The sequence below is a fragment of the Schistocerca nitens genome, chromosome 6 (genome assembly GCF_023898315.1).
Source record: "Schistocerca nitens isolate TAMUIC-IGC-003100 chromosome 6, iqSchNite1.1, whole genome shotgun sequence".
NCBI classification, from domain to species: domain Eukaryota; kingdom Metazoa; phylum Arthropoda; class Insecta; order Orthoptera; family Acrididae; genus Schistocerca; species Schistocerca nitens.
In genome coordinates this window covers 679,521,386-679,545,204 of record NC_064619.1, presented here as the reverse complement: position 1 = coordinate 679,545,204, position 23,819 = coordinate 679,521,386, and the positions used below count along the sequence as shown (strand labels likewise).

The following is a 23,819-nucleotide window of genomic DNA, read 5'->3' as shown; positions in this document are numbered from 1 at the left end:
CTACGGAATAGCCCTTGCACTTTGGCGTGCCAGGTACATACAGTCTGCGGCCGCGAGCTCGACTTCAGTCCACCACCAGCAATGCAGGGTGAAACCTTGACAATGGCAGCCATTAGTGCTGGCTAAACGTCAGGAAAATCTCATCAGACAAACGTCTGCCGAAGAACCCGTGACAAAAGCCAAGTGGCAGTTTTATAACAGGTGGCCACGAACTGTAATTTTGTTGATGTTAGAAATTATTTCATTTGAAAATAAATTATATCTTTTTGTTTAAGGTTTAGAAAGAGAAACTTTGATTCACTTTCTAATTACTTCAGAAGGTCTCCTAGAAAATAATTCTGATACTGAGATTTGCTAATTGAAGCAACACTTTTAACTATGAGTGAAACTTTTCTCATCAACTTTCAAAAATTCAAAATCAGCAAAGTGACAGTCTTTGTTTAAAAACCGATTGATAGTACTGTACCACTATTAAATTTTTATTTCTGTGAAATTGACACTGGAACTTTGAAATGCAGTTGCTGGATTAAAAAAAAAAAGTAATTGTGAAGCTCCAAATTTTGACGTCTGTGCTAATATACACTCCTGGAAATGGAAAAAAGAACACATTGACACCGGTGTGTCAGACCCACCATACATGCTCCGGACACTGCGAGAGGGCTGTACAAGCAATGATCACACGCACGGCACAGCGGACACACCAGGAACCGCGGTGTTGGCCGTCGAATGGCGCTAGCTGCGCAGCATTTGTGCACCGCCGCCGTCAGTGTCAGCCAGTTTGCCGTGGCATACGGAGCTCCATCGCAGTCTTTAACACTGGTAGCATGCCGCGACAGCGTGGACGTGAACCGTATGTGCAGTTGACGGACTTTGAGCGAGGGCGTATAGTGGGCATGCGGGAGGCCGGGTAGACGTACCGCCGAATTGCTCAACACGTGGGGCGTGAGGTCTCCACAGTACATCGATGTTGTCGCCAGTGGTCGGCGGAAGGTGCACGTGCCCGTCGACCTGGGACCGGACCGCAGCGACGCACGGATGCACGCCAAGACCGTAGGATCCTACGCAGTGCCGTAGGGGACCGCACCGCCACTTCCCAGCAAATTAGGGACACTGTTGCTCCTGGGGTATCGGCGAGGACCATTCGCAACCGTCTCCATGAAGCTGGGCTACGGTCCCGCACACCGTTAGGCCGTCTTCCGCTCACGCCCCAACATCGTGCAGCCCGCCTCCAGTGGTGTCGCGACAGGCGTGAATGGAGGGACGAATGGAGACGTGTCGTCTTCAGCGATGAGAGTCGCTTCTGCCTTGGTGCCAATGATGGTCGTATGCGTGTTTGGCGCCGTGCAGGTGAGCGCCACAATCAGGACTGCATACGACCGAGGCACACAGGGACAACACCCGGCATCATGGTGTGGGGAGCGATCTCCTACACTGGCCGTACACCACTGGTGATCGTCGAGGGGACACTGAATAGTGCACGGTACATCCAAACCGTCATCGAACCCATCGTTCTACCATTCCTAGACCGGCAAGGGAACTTGCTGTTCCAACAGGACAATGCACGTCCGCATGTATCCCGTGCCACCCAACGTGCTCTAGAAGGTGTAAGTCAACTACCCTGGCCAGCAAGATCTCCGGATCTGTCCCCCATTGAGCATGTTTGGGACTGGATGAAGCGTCGTCTCACGCGGTCTGCACGTCCAGCACGAACGCTGGTCCAACTGAGGCGCCAGGTGGAAATGGCATGGCAAGCCGTTCCACAGGACTACATCCAGCATCTCTACGATCGTCTCCATGGGAGAATAGCAGCCTGCATTGCTGCGAAAGGTGGATACACACTGTACTAGTGCCGACATTGTGCATGCTCTGTTGCCTGTGTCTATGTGCCTGTGGTTCTGTCAGTGTGATCATGTGATGTATCTGACCCCAGGAATGTGTCAATAAAGTTCCCCTTCCTGGGACAATGAATTCACGGTGTTCTTATTTCAATTTCCAGGAGTGTAGAAGTAGTAGCGAAGCTCAAATGTGAATTTAGTTTACAAATGGTCTGTTTTCAAAGACCTGGAGAAAGAAGACGTGTTCATTTTTAATCTTTGTAGTACTATTCCTGGCACATAATTACAATCAGCTGGAAAAACTAGTGTTTGCTGTTCTTTCCTCATTCCAAACTGCACGTTCATCTGAAGAATCATTTTCAACCATAAACCTAATCATGAGTAAATTGAGAATTCGTATTACGCACGAGGTCCTGGAACCGTGCATAAATTTAAAACCGACAACACTCAATTTAACTTAACCGAAGGAGGAATTTTTAAATTTCACGTTCAAGAAATGTTCAAGCAGGAGAACCGTACAAACATATCGTCATTTGACCGTCGGGTGCGCTCCCGTATGAACGACATAGGAATAAGCATAACTGGCGTAGAGAGGCAACTTAAAGATTTGAAAATAAATAGATCAGCAGGTCCGGATGGAATCCCAGTCCGATTTTACAAAGAGTACTCAGCGACACTGGCCTCATACCTGGCCTGCATTTATCGTGGATCTCTCGCCCTGCACAAGAGGAAAAAGCCTTTGCCCTTAAAAGAAATTTCCGTCCTTGTACTGTTGATATTTGGCGCTGTTAACAAACGAATTTGTCGGACAATGGGCTAAGCCAGCACTATCACGGTAACGATTTACTCTTGGGCTTTTCATTCCGATCAAGCAAAAAATCTGTAGATTACCATCCACGTCGCCGGAAAGACATGGCACGTGTGTGAGACACCGGAGTTGCAGTCGTGCGGGCGGGGGTTCAAATTCACTCCCGGCTATCCAGATTTATATTTTCTGCGATTTCTGTAAATCGCTTAAGGCTAGCCCCTAGGCAGAGTTTCCTTCACACGTATCCCGATCCCGAGTTAGTGTTCCGTCTATAATGACATCATCGTTGACGTCATGTTTAAAGCTGAACTTCTTCCTTGTTTACCATGTACGTCATACACGTTGCAGATTTACCTGTAACAGAGAGAAATTACCTTCGCTTCGCACATTCAAGACAAAAAAAGGTTCCAATAGTGCCGAAACTCTGATCAACCTCTAAATTCGCACACAAAATCGGGAAGTTTCTCGTTTACCGCCTACAGTAACCGCTGAAAAATATTGGTACCAGACCATGAAAATGGGATACTAATTGAGAGATACGTTGGTGGACATAGATAACTTTACAAGATATTTGTCATTAACTATTTTGAAAGACCCCACGAACCATGGGGCGTGCCAAGTTGAGGTGACTTGCGCACTTCAACCATACGCAAGTACACTGAGATGACGAAAGTAATGGGATAGCGATACGCACGTATACAGACGGCAGTAGCATCGCGTACACAAGGTGTAGAAGAGCGGTGCATTTGCGGAGCTGTCATTTGTATTCAGGTGATTCATGTGAAAACATTTCCGGCGTGACTACGGTCGTACTATCGAAATTAACAGACATTGAACGTGGAGTGGTAGGTCGAGCTAGATGCCTGGGACATTCCATTTTGGAAATCGGTAGGAAATTCAATATTCCCGGATCCACAGTTTCAAGAGTGTGCCAAGAACACCAAATTTCAGACATTACCTCTCACCACGGACAACACAGTGGCCGACGGCAGCGACGTTGGCGTAGAATTGTCAGTGCTAACAGACTAGCAACACTGCCTGTAATTACTGCAAATAACAATGTGGAACGTACAACGAACGTATCCGTCAGGAACGTGCGCCGAAATATGGGCTATGGCAGCAGAAGACCGACGCGAGTGCCTTTGCTAACAGCACGATGTCGCCTGCAGCGCCTCTCCTGTGTTCGTGACCATATCGGTTGGACCCTAGACGACTGGAAAACCGTGGCCTGGTCAGATGGATCCCGACTTCGTACGATAAGAACTGATGGTTGGGTTCGAGTGTGGCGAAGAACCGACGGAGCCAAGTTGTCGACAAGGCACTGAGGGAGCTGGTGGTGGGTCCAGAATGCTGTGAGCTGTGTTTGCATGGAATGGACTGGATCCTCCGGTCCAAATGATCTCCCTGATTGGAAACGGTTATGTATGGTTAATAGGAGACCATTTGCAGCAATTCATGGGGTTCATATTCCCAAACAACTATGGAATTCTTACGGATGACAGTGCACCATGTTACCGGGCCACTACTGTTCGCGATTGGTTTGAGGAACATTCTGGACAGTTCGAGCGCATGATTTGGCCACCCAAAACGCCTGACATGAATCCCACAGAACAACCACAGAATCCCACGTGTACAACGACGACATATCTGTGGAGAGGCAGACATTGACGTGTTGTCCTGAACAGGGGAAGCAACCTTTTTAGCAACTGCAGAGGCAACGGCCTCGATGATAGACTGATCTGGCCTTGAAAGATTGGCCGAGAAGGTTTCGCTGTGCCGGTACTGCGAACGGCGGAAAACCAACGGGAAACTTCCCAAGAGCATGCAGCTCTACTATATGGCTAAATGTATTTGGTTCTCAGGACGTCGTTATCAGGAAAGATATTTCTCTGGAGTGTAGCGTTGTATAGCAGTGAAACGCGAACAATAAGCAGTTCAGTCAACAGTGAACAGAAGATTTTGAAATGTGGGGCTACAGAAGAATGATGAAGGTTAAATGGATATACCGAATTAAATGGGAAAAAAGTCAATTTATGGCACATATTGACTATAAGAACGGATTTGTTGACAGGACACACCCTGAGACATCAATGAATTGTCAGTTTGGTAATGGAGGATATCAAATGCCAGCTGCACGACTGAAGGACTGTGACCTTGCGGACGGGAAGCATTGCGAAAGTGCATACCTCCAAGGCGTCGACTCCAAGCACTTCTACATCTACATCTACATTTATACTCCGCAAACCACCCAACGGTGTGTGGCGGAGGGTACTTTACGTGCCCTTTCCTGTTCCAGTCGAGTATAGTTCGCGGGAAGAACGACTGCCGAAAGCCGCCGTGCGCGCTCGAATCTCTCTAATTTTACATTCGTGATCTCCTCGGGAGGTATAAGTAGGGGGAACCAATATATTCGATACCTCATCCAGAAACGCACCCTCTCGAAACCTGGACAGCAAGCTACACCGCGATGCAGGGCGCCTCTCTTGCAGAGTCTGCCACTTGAGTTTGCTAAACATCTCCGTAACGCTATCACGCTTACCAAATAACCCTGCGACGAAACGCGCCGCTCTTCATTGGATCTTCTCTATCTCCTCTGTCAACCTGACCTGGTACGGATCCCACGCTGATGAGCAGTTCTCAAGTATAGGTCGAACGAATGTTTTGTAAGCCAGCTCCTTTGTTGATGGACTACATTTTCTAAGGACTCTCCCAATGAATCTCAACCTGGCACCCGCCTTACCAACAATTAATTTCATATGATCATTCCACTTCAAATCTTTCCGCACGCATACTCCCAGATATTTTACACAAGTAACTGCTACCAGTGGCCGGCCGCGGTGGTCTCGCGGTTCTAGGCGCGCAGTCCGGAACCGTGCGACTGCTACGGTCGCAGGTTCGAATCCTGCCTCGGGCATGGATGTGTGTGATGTCCTTAGGTTAGTTAGGTTTAAGTAGTTCTAAGTTCTAGGGGACTGATGACCACAGCAGTTGAGTCCCATAGTGCTCAGGGCCATTTTTTTTTTTTTTTTTTTTTTTTGCTACCAGTGTTTGTGCTGCTATCAGATAATCATACAATAAAGGATCCTTCTTTCTATGTATTCGCAATACATTACATTTGTATATGTTAAGGGTCAGTTGCCACTCCCTGTGCCAAGTGCCTATCCGCTGCAGATCTTCCTGCATTTCGTTGCAATTTTCTAATGCTGCAACTTCTCTGTATATGACACCATCATCCGCGAAAAGCCGCATGGAACTTCCGACACTATCTACTAGGTCATTTATATATATTGTGAAAAGCAATGGTCCCATAACACCCCTCTGTGGCACGCCAGAGGTTACTTTAACGTCTGTAGACGTCTCTCCATTGAGGACAACATGCTGTGTTCTGTTTGCTGAAAACTCTTCAGTCCAGCCACAGAGCTTGTCTGATATTCCGTAGGCTCTTACTTTGTTTACCAGGCGACAAAATGGTTCAAATGGCTCTGAGTACTATGGGACTCAACATCTGAGGTCATCAGTCCCATAGAACTTAGAACTACTTAAACCGAACTAACCTAACGACATCACACACATCCATGCCCGAGGCAGGATTCTAACCTGCGACCGTAGCGGTCACGCGGTTCCACACTGAAGCGCTTAGAACCGCACGGCCACACCGGCCGGCTATCAGGCGACAGTGCGGAACTGTATCGAACGCCTTCCGGAAGTCAAGGAAAATGGCGTCTACCTGAGAGGCTGATCTAATATCTTTTGGGTCTCATGAACAAATAAAGCGAGTTGGGTCTCACACGATCGCTGTTTCCGGAATCCATGTTGATTCCCACAGAGTAGATTCTGGGTTTCCAGAAATTAGATGATACGCGAGCAGAAAACATGTTCTAAAATTCTACAACAGATCGATGTCAGAGATATAGGTCTATAGTTTTTCGCATCTGCTCGACGACCCTTCTTGAAGACTGGGACTACCTGTGCTCTTTTCCTTTCATTTGGAACCTTCCGTTCCTCTAGAGACTTGCGGTACACGGCTGTTAGAAGGGGGGCAAGTTATTTCGCGTACTATGTGTAGAATCGAATTGGTATCCTGTCAGGTCCAGTGGACTTTCCTCTGTTGAGTGATTTCAGTTGCATTTCTATTCCTTGGACACTTATTTTGATGTTAGCCATTTTTTTCGTTTGTGCGAGAATTTAGAGAAGGAGCTGCAGTGCGGTCTTCCTCTGTGAAACAGCTTTGGAAAAAGGAGTTTAGTATTTCAGCTTTACGCGTGTCATCCTCTGTTTCAATGCCATCATCATCCCAGAGTGTCTGGATATGCTGTTTCGCGCCACTTACTGATTTAACGTAAGACCAGAACTTCCTAGGATTTTATGTCAAGTCGGTACATAGAATTTTACTTTCGAATTCACTGAACACTTCACGCATAGCCCTCCTTACGCTAACTTTGACATCGTTTAGCTTCTGTTTGTCTGACAGGTTTTGGCTGCGTTTGAACTTGCAGTAGTTTCCTAACCTTGTTGTTGAACCACGGAGGGTTTTTCCCGTCCCTCACAGTTTTATCGCCACGTACCTGTCTAAAACGCATTTTACGATTGCCCTGAACTTTTTACATAAACACTCAACATTGTCAGTGTCTATTACTCTTGCTAAACAGATAAACCTTCTTCCCTTTTTTATATTCCTATGTACTTCCATATCAGGGATGCTACAACGGCCTTATGATCACTGATTCCCTGTTTTGCGCTCCCAGAATCGAAAAGTTCGGGTCTGTTTGTTATCAGTAGGTCCAAGATGTTATCTCCACGAGTCGGTTCTCTGTTTAATTGCTCGAGGTAATTTTCGGATAGTGCACTCAGTATAATGTCACTCGATGCTCACCCGTCCTAAACATCTGAGTGTCTCAGTCTATATCTGGTAAATTGAAATCTCCACCTAAGACTATAACATGCTGAGAAAATTTAAGTGAAATGTATTCCAGATTTTCTCTGAGTTGTTCTGCCACTAATGCTGCTGAGTCGGGAGGTCGGTAAAAGGAGCCAATTATTAACTTAGCTCGGTTTTTGAGTGTAACCCCACCCATAATAATTCACAGGAACTATACACTTCTACTTCACTACAGGATAAACTATTACTAACAGCGACAAACACGCCACCACCGGTTGCATGCATCCTTTCTAAACACCGTCTGTGCCTTTGTAAAAAAATTCGGCAGAATTTATCTCTGGCTTCAGCCAGCTTTCCGTACCTATAACGATTTCAGCTTCGGTGCTTTATATCAGCGCTTAAATTTCCGGTACTTTACCAACGCAGCTTCGACAGTTTACAATTACAATACCGATTGCTGCTTGTTCCCTGCATGTCCTGACTTTCCCCCGCACCCTTTGAGGCTGTTGCTCTTTCTGTACCTGCCCGAGGCCATCTAACCTAAAAAACCGCCCAGTCCACGCCACACAAGCCCTGCAAACCGTGTAGCCGCCTGATGGGTGTAGTGGACTCCTGGCCCATCCAGCGGAATCCGAAACACCACCACCCTATGGCGCAAGTCGAGGAATCTGCAGCCCACACGGTAGCAGAACCGTCTCAGCCTCGGATTCAGACCCTCCACTCGGCTCTGTACCAAAGGTCCGCAGTCAGTCCTGTCGACGATGCTGCAGATGGTGAGCTCTGCTTTCATCCCGCTAGCGAAACTGGCAGCCTGCACCAAATCAGACAGCCGCCGGAAGCCAGAGAGTATTTCCTCCGATCCATAGCGACACGCATCATTGGTGCCGACATGAGCGACCACCTGCAGATGGGTGCACCCTGTACCCTCCATGGCATCCGGAAGGACCCTTTCCACATCTGGAATGACTCCTCCCGGTATGCACACGCAGTGCACTTGGGCTGCTAGCGAGGGTCTCATCGCAACCAGAGGTCCTGCTCTCAGCGGATCCAGTTGACGATTTCTTAGTGGAGCAGAATAAGCTTTCTGGGCGTGCGCCTATGCAATGGCTGCTGCAGTTCTATAACAACTGTCTTCCTAAAATCTGGAAGAGGAGAACGATCATCGCCACACTGAAACCCGGCAAGCAGCTGCTATGCCAAGAACTTTCGCCCTATAATGTTCGGAAGAATATTACTTAATCGTCTCGGCCGTGTCACCGAACCACAACTGGTCCCACAATAATCTGAGTTTGGTGCTATAAAAATTGCACAAAATGAGTTAGAGCGCGGTTTGGTCACAAGAGCAGTGTTTGTGGATCCGTCCGCAGCTTACGGTGCTGTGCAGCACAATACCGTGTTCCAAGAACTATATCGATTAATAACGATTTTTGGTACCTGTAACACTTGAAAATCCTCTAAGGCCGAAATCTAGATTGTGGAATAAAACCTGTTGTACAGTCAAACGACGGTTAAATCTGTCAAAGAATTAACGAGAGATTTTGACCTTACCGAATTAATGGGAACTGTCCTTTAGGACCGTAGATTCTACGTCAAACTAGATGGCGAGGAAAGTAGATGGAGAATACAAAAACGCGTTGTACACCAAAGTAGCGTCATAGTACCATCCTTGTCTGAGATGTAAGAGTAACGATTAGCCACAACTTTTTAACACAAAAATCTTCAATTATGCTGCCGATCTGGCGCTAATGCCTCCAGTCAAATATTCCGACTACACACCCTCGCAGGGGGAGTACTAAAATAAATACGCGAAACCGAAACCGGCTAAAACTAAAGTATGCGCTTTTCATCTACGAAAAAAAGACGAAAATAGAAAATTAAAAGATGTATGGGATGGCATGGAGCTGGAGCACTGTCATAATCCAAAATACATGAGGGTGGCTCTGGACCGTGCGCTGACGTTCAGGCAGCAGTGTCCAAACTTTAAACAAAAACTATGCGCCCGCAATAACATAATCAGTAAGTTCACAAGCAGTGGATGAAGTGGCCAACCGACAGAACTCAGAACATCGGCACTTTCATTACGTTACTTTGCCGCTGAATATCCCTGCCGTCTTTGGTACAGTTGTACCATGTGGATGTTGCCGTCAACGAGACATATAGAATGTCTTCAGAATGCTTGAGGGCCGCTGCTACCTACAAACTCTGCAGTCTGGTGGGGATAGCCTCGCCAGATATAAAGACGGTAAGTTACCGCTAACACAGAGAGATGCAAAATGGAACTGAAAGCTGCTCACCCATTGCATGGACACCAATGTCCGCTAAGCAGGCTGAAATCTAGGAAGAGCTTACCAGAAACTTCCGTCCACGAGAGAGCATCACCGTCAATGGCACGACAAAACCTGTGGTCAACCAGAAACGCAGATATCGCATCATGGATCCCAGCTTCGGAGGCCCTACCCTCAGTAGAAAATCCGCAATGTAAAACGTGGAAGTCCCTCAACAGACTGAGAAGAGAGGTGTGTAGAATAAAGGATAATATGGCCAAATGGAACGAAGTGGGGGTGCATAGAACACAGGATAATATGGCCAAATGGAACTGTCTTGGGGACCTGTCAAACCACCTAGCCCCTCTGCAGCTGTGGCAACTTTCCTCTCGGCTGGAGGATTTACTGTGGGCCAGAGAGAATGCCGTCGAAGTCGCTAATTTTTGGTCTGACTACATTTAGAGTTTGTAATGTATTTATTTACAACTATTATTATATGGCTCTAATTGTCTCATAGTATATATACGAGGGTTATTTTTTAAGTAAGGGCCGTTCGCGCGTATAGTCCCGTAGTTCGCGCGGACGCCGCAACAAGCCACCCCGCCACTTGCCGGCATCCCTCCCGTTCACACTGATGCAAGTTGCAGCTCTGTAGCTGACGTGTACGCATCGCTGTGCTACTTTACAATGTTTACGATTACTGAATCGCCCGCCGCGTGTGAGATACGGTCAGTGATACGTTTTTTGACCGCGAGAAGCCTATCAGGTGCAGAAATTCATCGTCAGTTAACAGAAGTTTATGGCTTGAATGCAATGAGTGAAGGTAAAGTGCGTCAATGGGTTAGAGAGTTTAAAAATGGCCGTCAAAACGTCCATGACGAAGAACGCTCAGGCCGGCCCTCTGTGATCACTGATGATTTGGTGGCTGCAGTCGAAACAAAGATTCGTGAGAACAGAAAATTCACAATTTCCACTCTTTCTTTGGAATTTCCACATGGGTATCCCATATCGCTCCCGAAAGCAAGCGACAATCGATGGACTGGCGACACACAAACTCACCCATCAAGGTCAAAGGCAAACAGACGCTGTCAAAGCGCAAGATTATGGCCACTGTGTTCTGGGACCGGCGCGGTGTTTTGCTAGTGGACTTTATGCCACGAGCAACGACAATCAACTCAGATGCCTACTGTGCAACTCTAAAGAAGCTCCGCAGAGCAATTCAAAACAAAAGGCGCGGCATGCTGACAAAAGGAGTTTTGCTCCTGCACGATAACGCTAGGCCTCACACCTCTCAAAAGACTCGGGATTTGATTGTTTCTTTTGGCTGGGAAGTTTTGGACCATGCACCATACAGCCCCGACCTTGCTCCTAGCGATTTTCACCTTTTCCGGTACCTGAAACACCATCTTGGCGGGCAGCGCTTCAATGACGACGATGAAGTGAAAGCGGCCGTGAACTCTTGGCTGTCGGAGCAGGCGGCCGAATTCTTTGAAGAGGGAATTAAAAACTTAGTTGTACGGCATGACAAGCGCTTAAATAAACAAGCCAACTATGTAGAAAAATAGGTAAAAGTGTGTAGAATCAGAAAATAAAAGTTTTTTTACTAAGGTATTTTTATCTTTTTTTAAAAATAAAAACGGCCCTTACTTAAAAAACAACCCTCGTATATATATTCTCTTTATGTATTAATTTTATATATTTAGTCTCTTTTCGTCTTTCTGTCTATTTGGTATGCAACGCTTTTGACACGAATAAAAAATAACTTCCCTCCGCCGTGGAAACAGCTCCAGCAGTATAGCTCCAAGCACGGGCTATTTATAGCGGCGCAGCTACACCCATTGGCAGATTTCCGCCTATGCTATGGGCCAACTAATGTGCCGGCTAATCGTAACCCTTCCGTCAGGGGCCGGTATGAGCCACCGACACAGGACTTTGCACCTATCCAACGTCACCTCCGGGAAGTATCATCGGCCAGTTGCTGCCGAGTACACTCTCCTTCCTTCCAGTGGAGAACTTCGTTGAATTAGTCTTTACTTTCTTAATCTTAACTAACTTTAAGTCATACATGAATGACTGACATTGATTGCGAGTGGGTGTTGATGTAAATCAATGGGGGAAAGATGAAAATGTGTGTCAGACCAGGATTCGAGACCGGGTCTCGTGCTTACCAGACAGTTGCTCTGACCAATAAGCCATCCGGTCACAGTGGTTAGTGCATCTGCACGGCCTACCCTGGTACTCCTCCCGTCAGACCCAAATTTTCAACTTATCCACACACTACGAATACAGTGCCCATTGTCCACTATCCTTATTACTCATGGCATTTCCCTGATTCTCGTAATAGTTGGAGCCTGGTGTGCATCCGAACCGAAGAGATCATTGTCCGTTTCGTCTTAATTATATATATATATATATATATATATATATATATATATATATATATATGTGTGTGTGTGTGTGTGTGTGTGTGTGTGTGTGTGTGTGTGTGTGTGTGTGTGTGTGTCGTCTATCCGAAAGAACAGCCACTAAATATATTTAAGTAACTTTTTAGTTTTCCAGGCGAACGCCTGATAGAAGTCTGTGAGAGTTCGGTATTAAGTATTGTAAGCAAATGTTTTTTTGTTTAGCTGTTATCCTATTGTGTTGTAATAAACATTCCTCTAGTTGACTTGGAACGTGTGGTTTCTCAGGCATCTAACTACGTGAGATTTACCAGACAAAGTGTGGAAAATACATCAGAGTGGGTCCAAGGCTTGAGAACAGAAAACAGATTCAAATGGATGTAGGTTGCGACAGTTACGCAGAGGTGAACGGGTTTGCGCAGGATAGAGCAGCACAGAGAACTGCATCACACTAGTCCTCGGTCTAAAAACCACAACCAAATTTTCAAGGAAGTGGACTACTACTGCAAACCAGCGTTTCTCACGACTGAAAAACATTTCCCAAAAGGGTGAAGCGTATAGCAGCGTAGCAGCTTTCACCGCCCATGGAAGCGGAGTTGAGACAAGCAGGAACGTACTGAGGACGTCGTTCTGCGGCATCCACTTGCTGGCCATCACGTTGGGCGGCAGGCGCGGCACCTTGGCGGGGTCCACCTTCCAGAGCACCCTCTGCGGCAGCTCGGCGAAGACGTCCAGCAGCGCCTGGAGCTTCTCCGGCGCGAACGTGTCTGGCCGCACCATGGTGCCCAGGCTGAAGTACACCACGCCCTGCGGGCTGCCGTCCAGGAACTGCTGCAGCTCCTGTAAACGAGTACCAGCCACGAAGGTGAGTAGGGAAGGCGCCGAGCTCTCGCCAGAGTACAGTGGGTGTTGGCACTTTAGTGGGTCAGTGGTGACTTCATATAAATTACTAACGAACAGAATGGGCGAGCTAGGAAGGTCCCGGAAAGTATTTCATGCACCTTAAGAGAGGCAACCCAACGTACATAATCTGCTCTGGGTTCGGATGATGTCGGTTGGGTCGCCTGTCTTAAGCTGCGTGAAGTATGTTCCGGGACATTTTTATTTTGAGTACCCTGTAGAAAAAACATATTACAGTGCCAAACATAGTGTCATTTAACCAGCTTTGCATTTGAGTCGAACTGAAATATTTGCTTCACGATGATACCATCTGTGTCACATTAGCATGTCACATTGCTTCAGTTTGATTATTAAATTAAAATCGTAATTTCTCATTTCTCTCTCCGATACAACTAAAATTCTACGATACACATTTATTCCGAGCTTGTCTGCAGTAAAGACGATTTACAAGAAATTCTGTTTTCAAACAGTCTCCACATACTTCGAGAATCTCTCTCTCTCTCTCTCTCTCTCTCTCTCTCTCTCTCTCTCACACACACACACTATTGTGAATTTGAGTAGGTTCAAAAAATGTTCAAATGTGTGTGATGTCTTATGGGACTTAACTGCTAAGGTCATCAGTTCCCGAGCTTATACATCACTTAACCTAAATTATCCTAAGGACAAGGACACACCCATCCCCGAGGGAGGACTCGAATCTCCGCCGGGACCAGCCGCACAGTCCATGACTGCAGCGCCCCTGACCGCTCGGCTAATTCCGCGCGGCATTTGAGTAGGTTTTCTATCTACTTGATGTACTGCATGCAATTACAACAAGTAAGTTTAATCCCCTTTTATGTCTGTATGACTTAGGATATTGCACCATACCGCATGTTCTACATCTACACCACACTCCGCCAAGGCACCTAATGGTGTGTGGCGGAGAGAATTTTCGGTACCACTATCTGATCCCTCCACACCTGTTCCACTCGCGGATAGTGCGTGGGAAGTATGATTGTCGGTAAGCCTCTGCATTGGCTGTAACTTCTCAAATTTTCTCCTCGTGGTCAATACGCGAGATGTATGAGGGGGGAAGTAATATGTTGACTGACTCCTCCTGAAAAGTGCTGTCAAGAAATTTCAATAGTAAATCTCTTCGTGATGCACAACGCCTCTCTTGTAACGTCTGCCAGTGGAGTTTGTTGAGCATCTCCGTAACGCTCTCTCGCTAGCTAAACGATCCCGTGACGAAACGCGCCGCTCTTCGTTGGATCTTCTCTATCTCCTCTATCAGTCCTACCTGATGGGGATCGCAGATAGATGAACAATACTCAAGATTCTGGTGAGCAAGCGCCTTATTTCTTTCGTGGAGGAGTTGCATTTCCTTAAGATTCATTCTATGAATCTGAGTGGCCTCTGCTTTTCCCACTATTTGTTTTGTATGGTGATTCCACTTAAGGACACTCTGGATAGTTACGTCTACATATTTTACGGCAGACGTTGTCTAGAGCTGTTTGTGATGAATAATGTAGCTGTACAGTTGTGGATTTGTTTTCCTATGTATGCGCAATATTTTACATTTGTTTTATCGCTAGCTTTTTGGGAGTAGTAATTTTCTTAAGTTCTCAGTTAGATTTGTTTTTGACATATTCCACGTAAAATTTGACAAGTGAACAGTTAAAGTTTTGTATTAGTCTACAAGCAAATACAAGAACTAATTACTTCAGTTAAAAGTCATCCATACTAAAATCGCTATTCAGTATTAAAAGTAACTGAATAAAACAGTGATCATAAAAAGTGGTTATACGACATTAAGTTTAAAGGCCCATGTGATTAATGACCTGTATCACATGTACATAAAAGTGTTTATTTTCATATATTTGTGTTTAAAAAGTGTTTCCATATTCTGTCTAGCCGGCCGGAACCGCGCGACCGCGACGGTCACAGGTTCGAATCCTGCCTCGGGCATGGATGTGTGTGATGTCCTTAGGTTAGTTAGGTTTAAGTAGTTCTAAGTTCTAGGGGACTGATGACCTCAGAAGTTAAGTCCCATACTGCTTAGAGCCATTTGAACCCTTATTCTGTCTTTTCCGAAGTGTTAAGTTCCGATCTCAGTCAACTGATATAGTTTCTGGGTTCCCATACTAAGAGCCAATGTTACTATGATTTCTTATAGTGAAAGTACTTAGGAAGTGCAACAGTTATTTTAACAGATTTTGTGATATTAAAAGATGTGCTGCCCAAGACTGTTCAGTCTGTAACAGATTCAGGCACCTCATGTTTCACTTAATCTCTCTTTAATGCAAAGAAGTATATTGTACCAAACATAACATATAGTAATCGTATCAGTTAACATACCAGTTTAAGGATCTGTTACTTTGTTTTCGCAGAGTTACTAGGCAAAAGCACTTCATGTCCATATTAGTTATGCTGCTCCCTTGTTGAATGATTTTGTGTAACGAGCCTCAGCTTGTTTGAGTTGAATACAGAAAGCAGACGTTAAGGAGAGCCAGTGTATTGCCAGAACCTTTTCAGTTTCAGTCTGTGCTGCTCATAGAAAAATTAATGTTACAAGAATTGCTAGATTGTGGTACTGTTTCGCCTCCTACTTGCAAAACAGAAAAATGGTTCAAATGGCTCTGAGCACTATGGGACTTGACATCTATGGTCATCAGTCCCCTAGAACTTAGAACTACTTAAACCTAACTAACCTAAGGACAGCACACAACACCCAGTCATCACGAGGCAGAGAAAATCCCTGACCCCGCCGGGAATCGAACCCGGGAACCCGGGCGTGCAAAACAGACTCTAGTGCCAAGTAAAGCCATGCACAATGGTCAATTTTCTTAATGAACAGTATAATCTCATGGTACCATTTCGTCTAATTAAGCTGGGAGCAATTTTTCTTTCCCTTAGCTACAGTTTACTTTATGACCACCAGAACCTTGGTCCCATTCCCGTTACTACAAATATGACTCGCTGTCGAAACATAACCTTTTGTATAACGAAGCATAGTCCGATACCTTAACCATCAGCACAGTTACATGGTAACGGGAGTAACATTATTTGTGAATTGCTGTAATAGTAGTAGCCAGCTGTGATATACCGGGTGATCAAAAAGTCAGTATAAATTTGAAAACCTAAGAGTTTTCGGGCGCTGATAACCTCGCTGTTGTGCGCCCTAAAAACGCTAATAATCATCATCATAATAATCATTAATAGAAAACCTAAGAAATCACGGAATAATGTAGAGAGGTAAAAATTGACACACATGCTTGGAATGAAATGGGGTTTTATTAGAACAAAAAAGTATTGCTAGATCTCTTGCGCGCGTCGATTGATGATGATCGAGTACTCAGCCGCCACTTTCGTCATGCTTGGCCTCCCAGGTCCCCAGACCTCAGTCCGTGCGATTATTGGCTTTGTTACCTGAGGTCGCAAGTGTATCGTGATCGACCGACATCTCTAGGTGTGCTGAAAGACAACATCCGACGCCAATGCCTCACCATAGCTCCGGACATGCTTTATAGTGCTGTTCACAACATTATTCCTCGACTACAGCTGTTGTTGAGGATTGATGGTGGGCATATTGGGCATTTGCTGTAAAGGACAGCATCTTTGCTTTGTCTTACTTTGTTATTTAATTATTGCTATTCTGATTAGATGAAGCGCCATCTGTCAGACATTTTTTTAACTTTTGTATATTTTTTTGTTCTAATAAAACACCATGTAATTCCAAGCATGTGTGTCAATTTTTACCTCTCTATCTACATTATTCCGTGATTTATTCAGTTTTCAAATTTATACTGATTTTTTGATCACCCAGTAAATTTTCTCATATAATAATTTTTATATACAATTATCATTGATTTAGGACCTATCAGAGGTTAAAAAGAAAAGAAGAAACTGCCCTCGTGTATTGGAGCACCCACTAAAATGTGTGCTCTTTCAATTACACAATTAGGAGTATGAGGAAGGAGGGAGGAACATACGTGCAAGTACTTCCCATCATGTCACTACTTCAGGTAATATGTGGAACAAGGAGAATAAAGTTTAATATGCAGGTGATATTGGCGAAAAGGTTGCCTTTGGCTGACAATTTCCACAATAGATGCGTTCTTTATCGTCCATTTTCAGTATTGTATCAGTGATGTAGCCCACTATACTATATTTTTAACATATGATTAGTTTTGGTTTTATAAGATTTCCTTCTGATGGTGTGTGGTTCGATTTGTTTTGCCATGGTAAATACTTCGTTTCTATGACTGTCTTTTCTTCGGTACTCTAGTGAGAAACGCCGGCCGCGGTGGTCTCGCGGTTCTAGGCGCGCAGTCCGGAACCGTGCGACTGCTACGGTCGCAGGTTCGAATCCTGCCTCGGGCATGGATGTGTGTGATGTCCTTAGGTTAGTTAGGTTTAAGTAGTTCTAAGTTCTAGGGGACTGATAACCACAGCAGTTGAGTCCCGTAGTGCTCAGAGCCATTTAACCATTTAGTGAGAAACTATTGACATTGGACATCGATATTAGTCGAATTGTTGATCACAGTGCAAATATGACTGTTTGTTGACATGTTAGCAGTAGCTTACATGTTATGCAATATATGAGTGTTGATCTCAGCTGTCAAGCTGCCATTCGCCTGCGGCACGGTGGCCATCCACAGCGGAGCCCCCACCATACCGCCGTCCCCTCCCCTACTGCACTGCCTGTGCCTGTACGCGCCAAGATATTTTGCGCGCCCCATACCTGTGGCAGAGGCCTCGGCTCCTTGACGTGCAGGCCGCCCACCTCGACGAGGCCCGGCACCGTGGGCATAGGGTGGCCGGCGCTCCAGTGGCTGTTGACGAGCAGCAGGCTCGTGTTGCGCACTATGTCCCTGATCGGGGGCACCGCATCGCCGAACACCTCGCCCAGCAGCTGGTCCATCCCTCGCTCTGAGAACCACCAGTCGCAGAAGCGGGCCGCGACGTGCAGGAACGAGTTTTTCACCCTCTGCCAGAAGGTGAAGGGCGCCGAGTTGGGAGAGAAGTACGAGTCCATGTAGGCGGGATGGTCTGGGTTTCCCATCTGTAGCAGAGTAAAAAAAAAGGTTGTAAAATGTATTTCTTTTCATTATTTAAATTAACGTTTACAGTACAAGAAAGGGACTCATTACATCTGGTAATCTACTGGCATCTAATCTAGTCCAGACTCACAATACTGTTCGTTGCATGATGTAACAACATGTATCATGTTGCATCTGCATCACAGAGTCTGCACCGTTTTGATGCTTTAGTTTACGGGTTTTATTTGAACAGAGGTCGCAAGGTGGTCATTAAGCCAAAGAAATAGTTATTTCTCCATATACAGGCAAAGTGCTGCTTTGAAACATGGTTCTGCTGCAACTAGCTTCAACTATTACATCATACGGCAGACTTTAAGCTCACAGTGGTATGCTACTACTACTACTACTACTACTACTACTACTACTACCATGTGATCAGGCCCAGGGGACCGCACGCATCTACAAGTTTCCTCCTCCACTGTATTCTGTCCATTGCTACTATCCGCCATCCGTTCACATCTATTGACACTTGGTTTAAATCTTCATGGAGTCCATCCCTCCAACGCTTCTTGGGTCTCCCTCGCGGTCTCTCTCCTGCAGGTGTGAAATCCAGGAGCTTCCGAGGCCATCTGTGATCCTCCATCCTGGCCACATGGCTGGCTCACTGCATTCGTTAGGCTTTGACAGTTCCTGCTATGTTGGGCTGCTGGTATAGTTCCTCAAGCTCTTGGTTGTATCTGATCCTCCATTCCCCTGTATCTGCATCTTCTGAAGCATGCATCTGTTAATATATGTACCATGCATCATGTGTTAATAACACCAATAACTAACACAGCGCTTTCTTTCTGGGCCAGTTTCCGTTGAAAAAAAGGCGGAATTTGCCGTGGGACATCCATCGTGGAATATAACCGCTTGGGCCACTATAGATTCATGAAGTCCCCGTACGTGGCAGCACTATATGTAGCCTTCAAAATGGCGTCTGTAACGAAGGTGCATTCCAAGCAGACAGCTGTCACTGAGTTCCTTTTGGCGGAAAACCAGAGCATCACAGACAATAATAGAATGTCTACAGAGACCTTACAGTGAAGAAAAGCATGGTTAGTCGTTGGACGACACAGCTGTCATCATCGCGAGGAGGTCCCGTACACTTGTCCAGTCTCCCGTGTGCTGGCCGGCCGCACACTGCTGTGACTCCTGAAATGTTGGAGCGTGCGGACACTCTCATCTGAGATGACCTACAGGTCAAAATCAAACACTCCGCTGCTCAGTTGGACGACTCTGCTGCTAGCACTGACACTCTCTTCCACCTGTTGGGGTACTGAAAGGTGTCTGCTCGCTGGATTCCTCGCCGCAGACCATAAACAGCAGCGAAGGGCCATCTTTGAGGAGTTGCTTGCACGTGTCAAGGCAAATCGTGACAATTTTTTGTCGAATATCTTTACAGGCCATGAAACATGGGTTCATCATTCCGAAACAGAAACAAAACAGCAATCCACATAGTGGTGCCAACTCTCTTCCGAAGAAGGTCAAAGCCGCACCCTCAGCTTGTAAAGTCATGGTGACGGTCTTCTGTGACTACAAAGGGGTCATTCTGTTTTATGTCCTCGTTCATATTGTAATGATCAACTTTGAATTGTACTGTCCTACCCTTAGGAAATCGAAGAAACGATTTCAGCATGTTCGTCGGCACAAAATTGCGAACGAACTTCTCCTTCTGATTGACAACACGATTTCTCACACACGTCTGAGCACCTTATAGGACCTCACAAAACTTCATTGGACTGTTCTTCTTCATCCACCCTACAGCCCCGATCTCGCACCTTTCGACTTCCATGTGTTTGGCCCAATGACGAATGCACTGCGCGGGAAGTAGTACATGAACGATGGGGAGGTTACAGATGCACCAAGACGTTGGCTCTAGCGTCGATCAGTACAGTGGTACGACGCGGGCAGAGATTGTTTTGAAGAATCGGATTTTGTAACCAAAAGAGTGGGGAATTTTGTGGTATATTGGAATCCTGAATGAAACCAACCTTCTTTTTAAAAAAGTGTTGCTTCACTTATTGTACGCCTCTAGTACGTTAAATTTATCGTTAATGCAATGGAAGTGGTCTAGTCTGCGTCATGATCAAGTTCGCATAAAAAATTGTACAAAAAAGATATAAATGTACCTGAGTGATCACTGCTCTGAGCCAACAAGAACCAGCTACAAAGAACCTAAAACATTCATTCTAAAAGCCCAAGCTAGGTCCAGACACAGCACAAACTTCAAATTTTTATCTTCTTCATCTCATCATCGTCTAAAACCCACGGTAGGGCCTCACTTAAATTTGCTTCTATGTTCCCGTGAAAATATAGAAAAAATGGTTCAAATGGTTCTGAGCACTATGGGACTTAACATCTGAGGTCATCAGTCCCCTAGAACTTAGAACTACTTAAACCTAACTAACCTAAGAACATCACACACAGCCATGCCCGAGGCAGGATTCGAACCTGCGACCGTAGCAGTCGCGCGGTTCCGGACTGAAGTGCCTAGAACCGCTCGGCCACCGCGGCCGGCTAAAATATAGAAATACACCCAGTTCATTTGTGTAGCTCAGTGATTTATACAACACTAGCGACATACAAGGCAAAAGGGCAAGTAGGGGTACATGAAGATGGATAGGAAGGAGGAAGGGAGAGAGAGCGTAAAGCTGTGTATTAATGGACAGGGTCCTTACCAGAGGAGTGCCTTCGTGACTTCATCCGGTCGAGTTACTGATATAAGTTAATCCACAGCCCAACAGCTGGCTTCACCGACTGTAGCCGAAGTGGAGAGGATACTAAATTCAGACTGGTAATAGTAATATAATTGAATAAAACGATTTCGGTTTTCAAGCCATCGTCGTCAGGAATTCACTGACTACCGGGGCTGCTATGGTTACTCGCTTATATAGGCATGATGACATCATCAGCAGCCAATCAGATAGACCCAATGTGACGCGCGCGCGTAAGTCGGCCCAGTAAGCTAGCGGAGCTATTGCCCGCGGCAGCACCGGTGACGTCAGGTGGCGGTATGGGCAGGCGCCACGTTTGAAACTGCCGCTCCAGCGTCGCGGATCTGTCTTTGCTTTCTTTCGATGTCCAACGCCCGCCCCCATGCCCTGCTGAGTGTCTACCCCTATGTTGAAATTGCTGTTGTTCAAAAGAAATCTCGGCCGCTTGCTTTATAACTGTGTCCCAAGATCTAGACGCATGAGCCAACATTTTTGTATTTTCGAATATTTTTTTATGTCCGTTTTCGAGGCAGTGCTTCGCTATGGCCGACTTGTCAAGCTCCCTTTGTTTTATATGGCGCTTGTGCTCAGCACAACGTTCAGCAAACGTGCGAATTGTTTGTACGATATACATGCTGCCACATTCACAGGGTACACCATACACGCCAGACACTGGAACAGCAATGTCGTCTTTAACAGGGCGCAACATATCTCGTATACTGGGGGAGGACCGGAACACTAGTCTTAGCCCATGTTTGTGCAGCAGACGTCCTAACTTAGGGACAATTGCTCCACAGTGCAGACACTCTAATTCGACATGATCGACGGCTCACGATCAAACACCATGTCGTTCAACTCGCCGTCTCTGCTGCCAATGTTGACACACTCTTCCACCTGCTGGTGTACTCAACGGTGAAGTAACTCCTTCAATGTTGGAACGTGCGGACACTCTCACGTGAGGTGATAGACGGCTCACGAGCAAAGAACTTGTTGCTCAACTTGCCGTCTCTGCTGGTAGTGTTGGTACACTTGGCCACCAGATGGGGTACTGAAAGGTATATGCCCGCTGAGCAGCATAACACCAGACTATGAAGAGCAATGTGCGTTACAAAGCAAAACGTGACAATTTTTTGTCGAACATCTTCACAGGCTATGAGGCATGGGTTCATCAGTCAAAAACAGAAGCAAAACCGCAATCCAGTGAATGGCGCCACGGAACCTCTCCTCCGAAGGAAAAGTTCAAAGCTGCGCCCTCAGCCGGTATTCTGTTTGATGTGCTCCCTCATGGTGCCACGATCAGCTCTGAAGTGTACAGTGCTACCATCAAGAAACTGATGAAACGATTTGAGCGTGTTCGTCGACACAAAAATGCAAATTAATTTCTCAGTTTCCGTGACACCGGAAGGCCTCGCACAAGTACGCACACACCCGAGAGGAGCTGACAAGGCTTCGTTGGCTTGTTCTTCCTATAGACCGGATATCGCACCTTCCGAATTCTATGTTTTTGGCGCTATGAAGAATTCACTCCACGGCAACCAGTACCTGACTGTTGGGGAGGTTATTAACGCAGCAAGACTTTGGCTCCAATGTCGACCTGCGAGCGTAAAGGGTCTCCCAGTAAGGTGACGAATTGTCGTCGTATTGAACGGAGATTATGTTCACAAATACGGTTTTGTAGCCAGAAGAATGGCGAATGAAAACAACCTGCTTTCAGGGAAACAGTGCTGCATTACTTTTTGACCGCCCTCCGTATTTAAGCGCAAGTCATTCAGTTTCATCTCCCTCCTATTCATCCTTCACCAGTTTTACCTTCGTGTTTAAATGGAACGTTTTCAACGGCTTTCTCACTGGCATATCTTCTGCACTTCCACGTTAGATGCAAGACCTTCTCTGTAACTGGTTACACGATTAAACCACGGTTAACGATATATGAAGTAGAGCTCCGCGTGCTAGCCCTGTTGGCCATTCGGTACCGACCGACCGACTGCAGTGTCATCCCCTGATAAATGCGGCATAGAGGGGCGAGGGTTCAGCACACCGCCCTACCGGCCGCTGTCTGCTCTCTTGGCCCTGGAGAAGCTACTTCTCAATCAATTTCTTCCTTAGTCGTCAACACGGTGCTCACTCCGCGCCGTTCCTGTCCTCTCACAAGGAAAAATCCCCGGTAATACTAGGATTCGAACCCGGGTCTGCCACATAACGGCAGTGCTGATCATTGAGCTGCTACTGAGTTGGACAATAGGGTACGCAATTGTAAGGTGGCTATAATTTCGCACCTTACAAGCACTCATCTACATACTTTGCCGTGATTTACAACCGCAGTTAGGTATCATTTGATAGGTTATATATCGTATATATGAATATTTAAAGAAGACTGACATTGTCCCGTACAGCTTGTAAATAGTTGTTAACGCTTATTGCACGAAAGCTGATGGTGTGTCTTTATTATCAAAACGGCGTCGTGAATGATTGCCTGTACAAGTAGAGGTTGGAACGCCAGTAGAAATGAAATGGCAGGCGTAACTCAAGCTGTGGGTGGAAAATCCCGCACAGGTGTGTTGGTCCTGCTTCACACAGGAAGTTCCAAGACGGACGGTCTGGGCACCTGGGCGCGGAAGCACAATACAGCGGCGGCCGGCTGGTGTTGTAGTAGGGGCGGAAGGATAACTGGATAATACTTCAGAAACTCTGAAAATCTTGGACGCAGCAGAGAGGAACGAGGAAACGTTACCCACCACACTGGGTTATTTCCGAGGATTTTTTACTCTGAGAAGTGTACCATTGTATGAGTATAGGTATTTCCTCGTAACCTTTCCGCGCTCGACGACAAAAGATTAAAATATGGTTGGTCGGCGTTCGAAAGCATCTGTAGAGGGAGAATAATGCGTGGTTTCGAGAGTATGATTCGTCTTCTGAATTACGCGAGAGGGGAGCCGAGCTTTGCTGGGAAGCCA

At 46.1% G+C, this 23,819-nt stretch overlaps 1 protein-coding gene across 1 annotated transcript in view; it reads right to left on the bottom strand.

Moving 5' to 3' along the window:
* LOC126262414 (UDP-glycosyltransferase UGT5-like) overlaps nt 1–23,819 on the bottom strand; it is a 115,235-nt gene that overhangs the window by 40,059 nt on the left and 51,357 nt on the right. Inside the window, exons 4-5 of the mRNA XM_049959042.1 lie at nt 17,812–18,132; nt 12,806–13,028 (exon numbers count right to left, since the gene is read on the bottom strand). Coding sequence (XP_049814999.1) covers nt 12,806–13,028; nt 17,812–18,132 — 544 coding nt within the window. The remainder of the gene's footprint in view (nt 1–12,805; nt 13,029–17,811; nt 18,133–23,819) is intronic.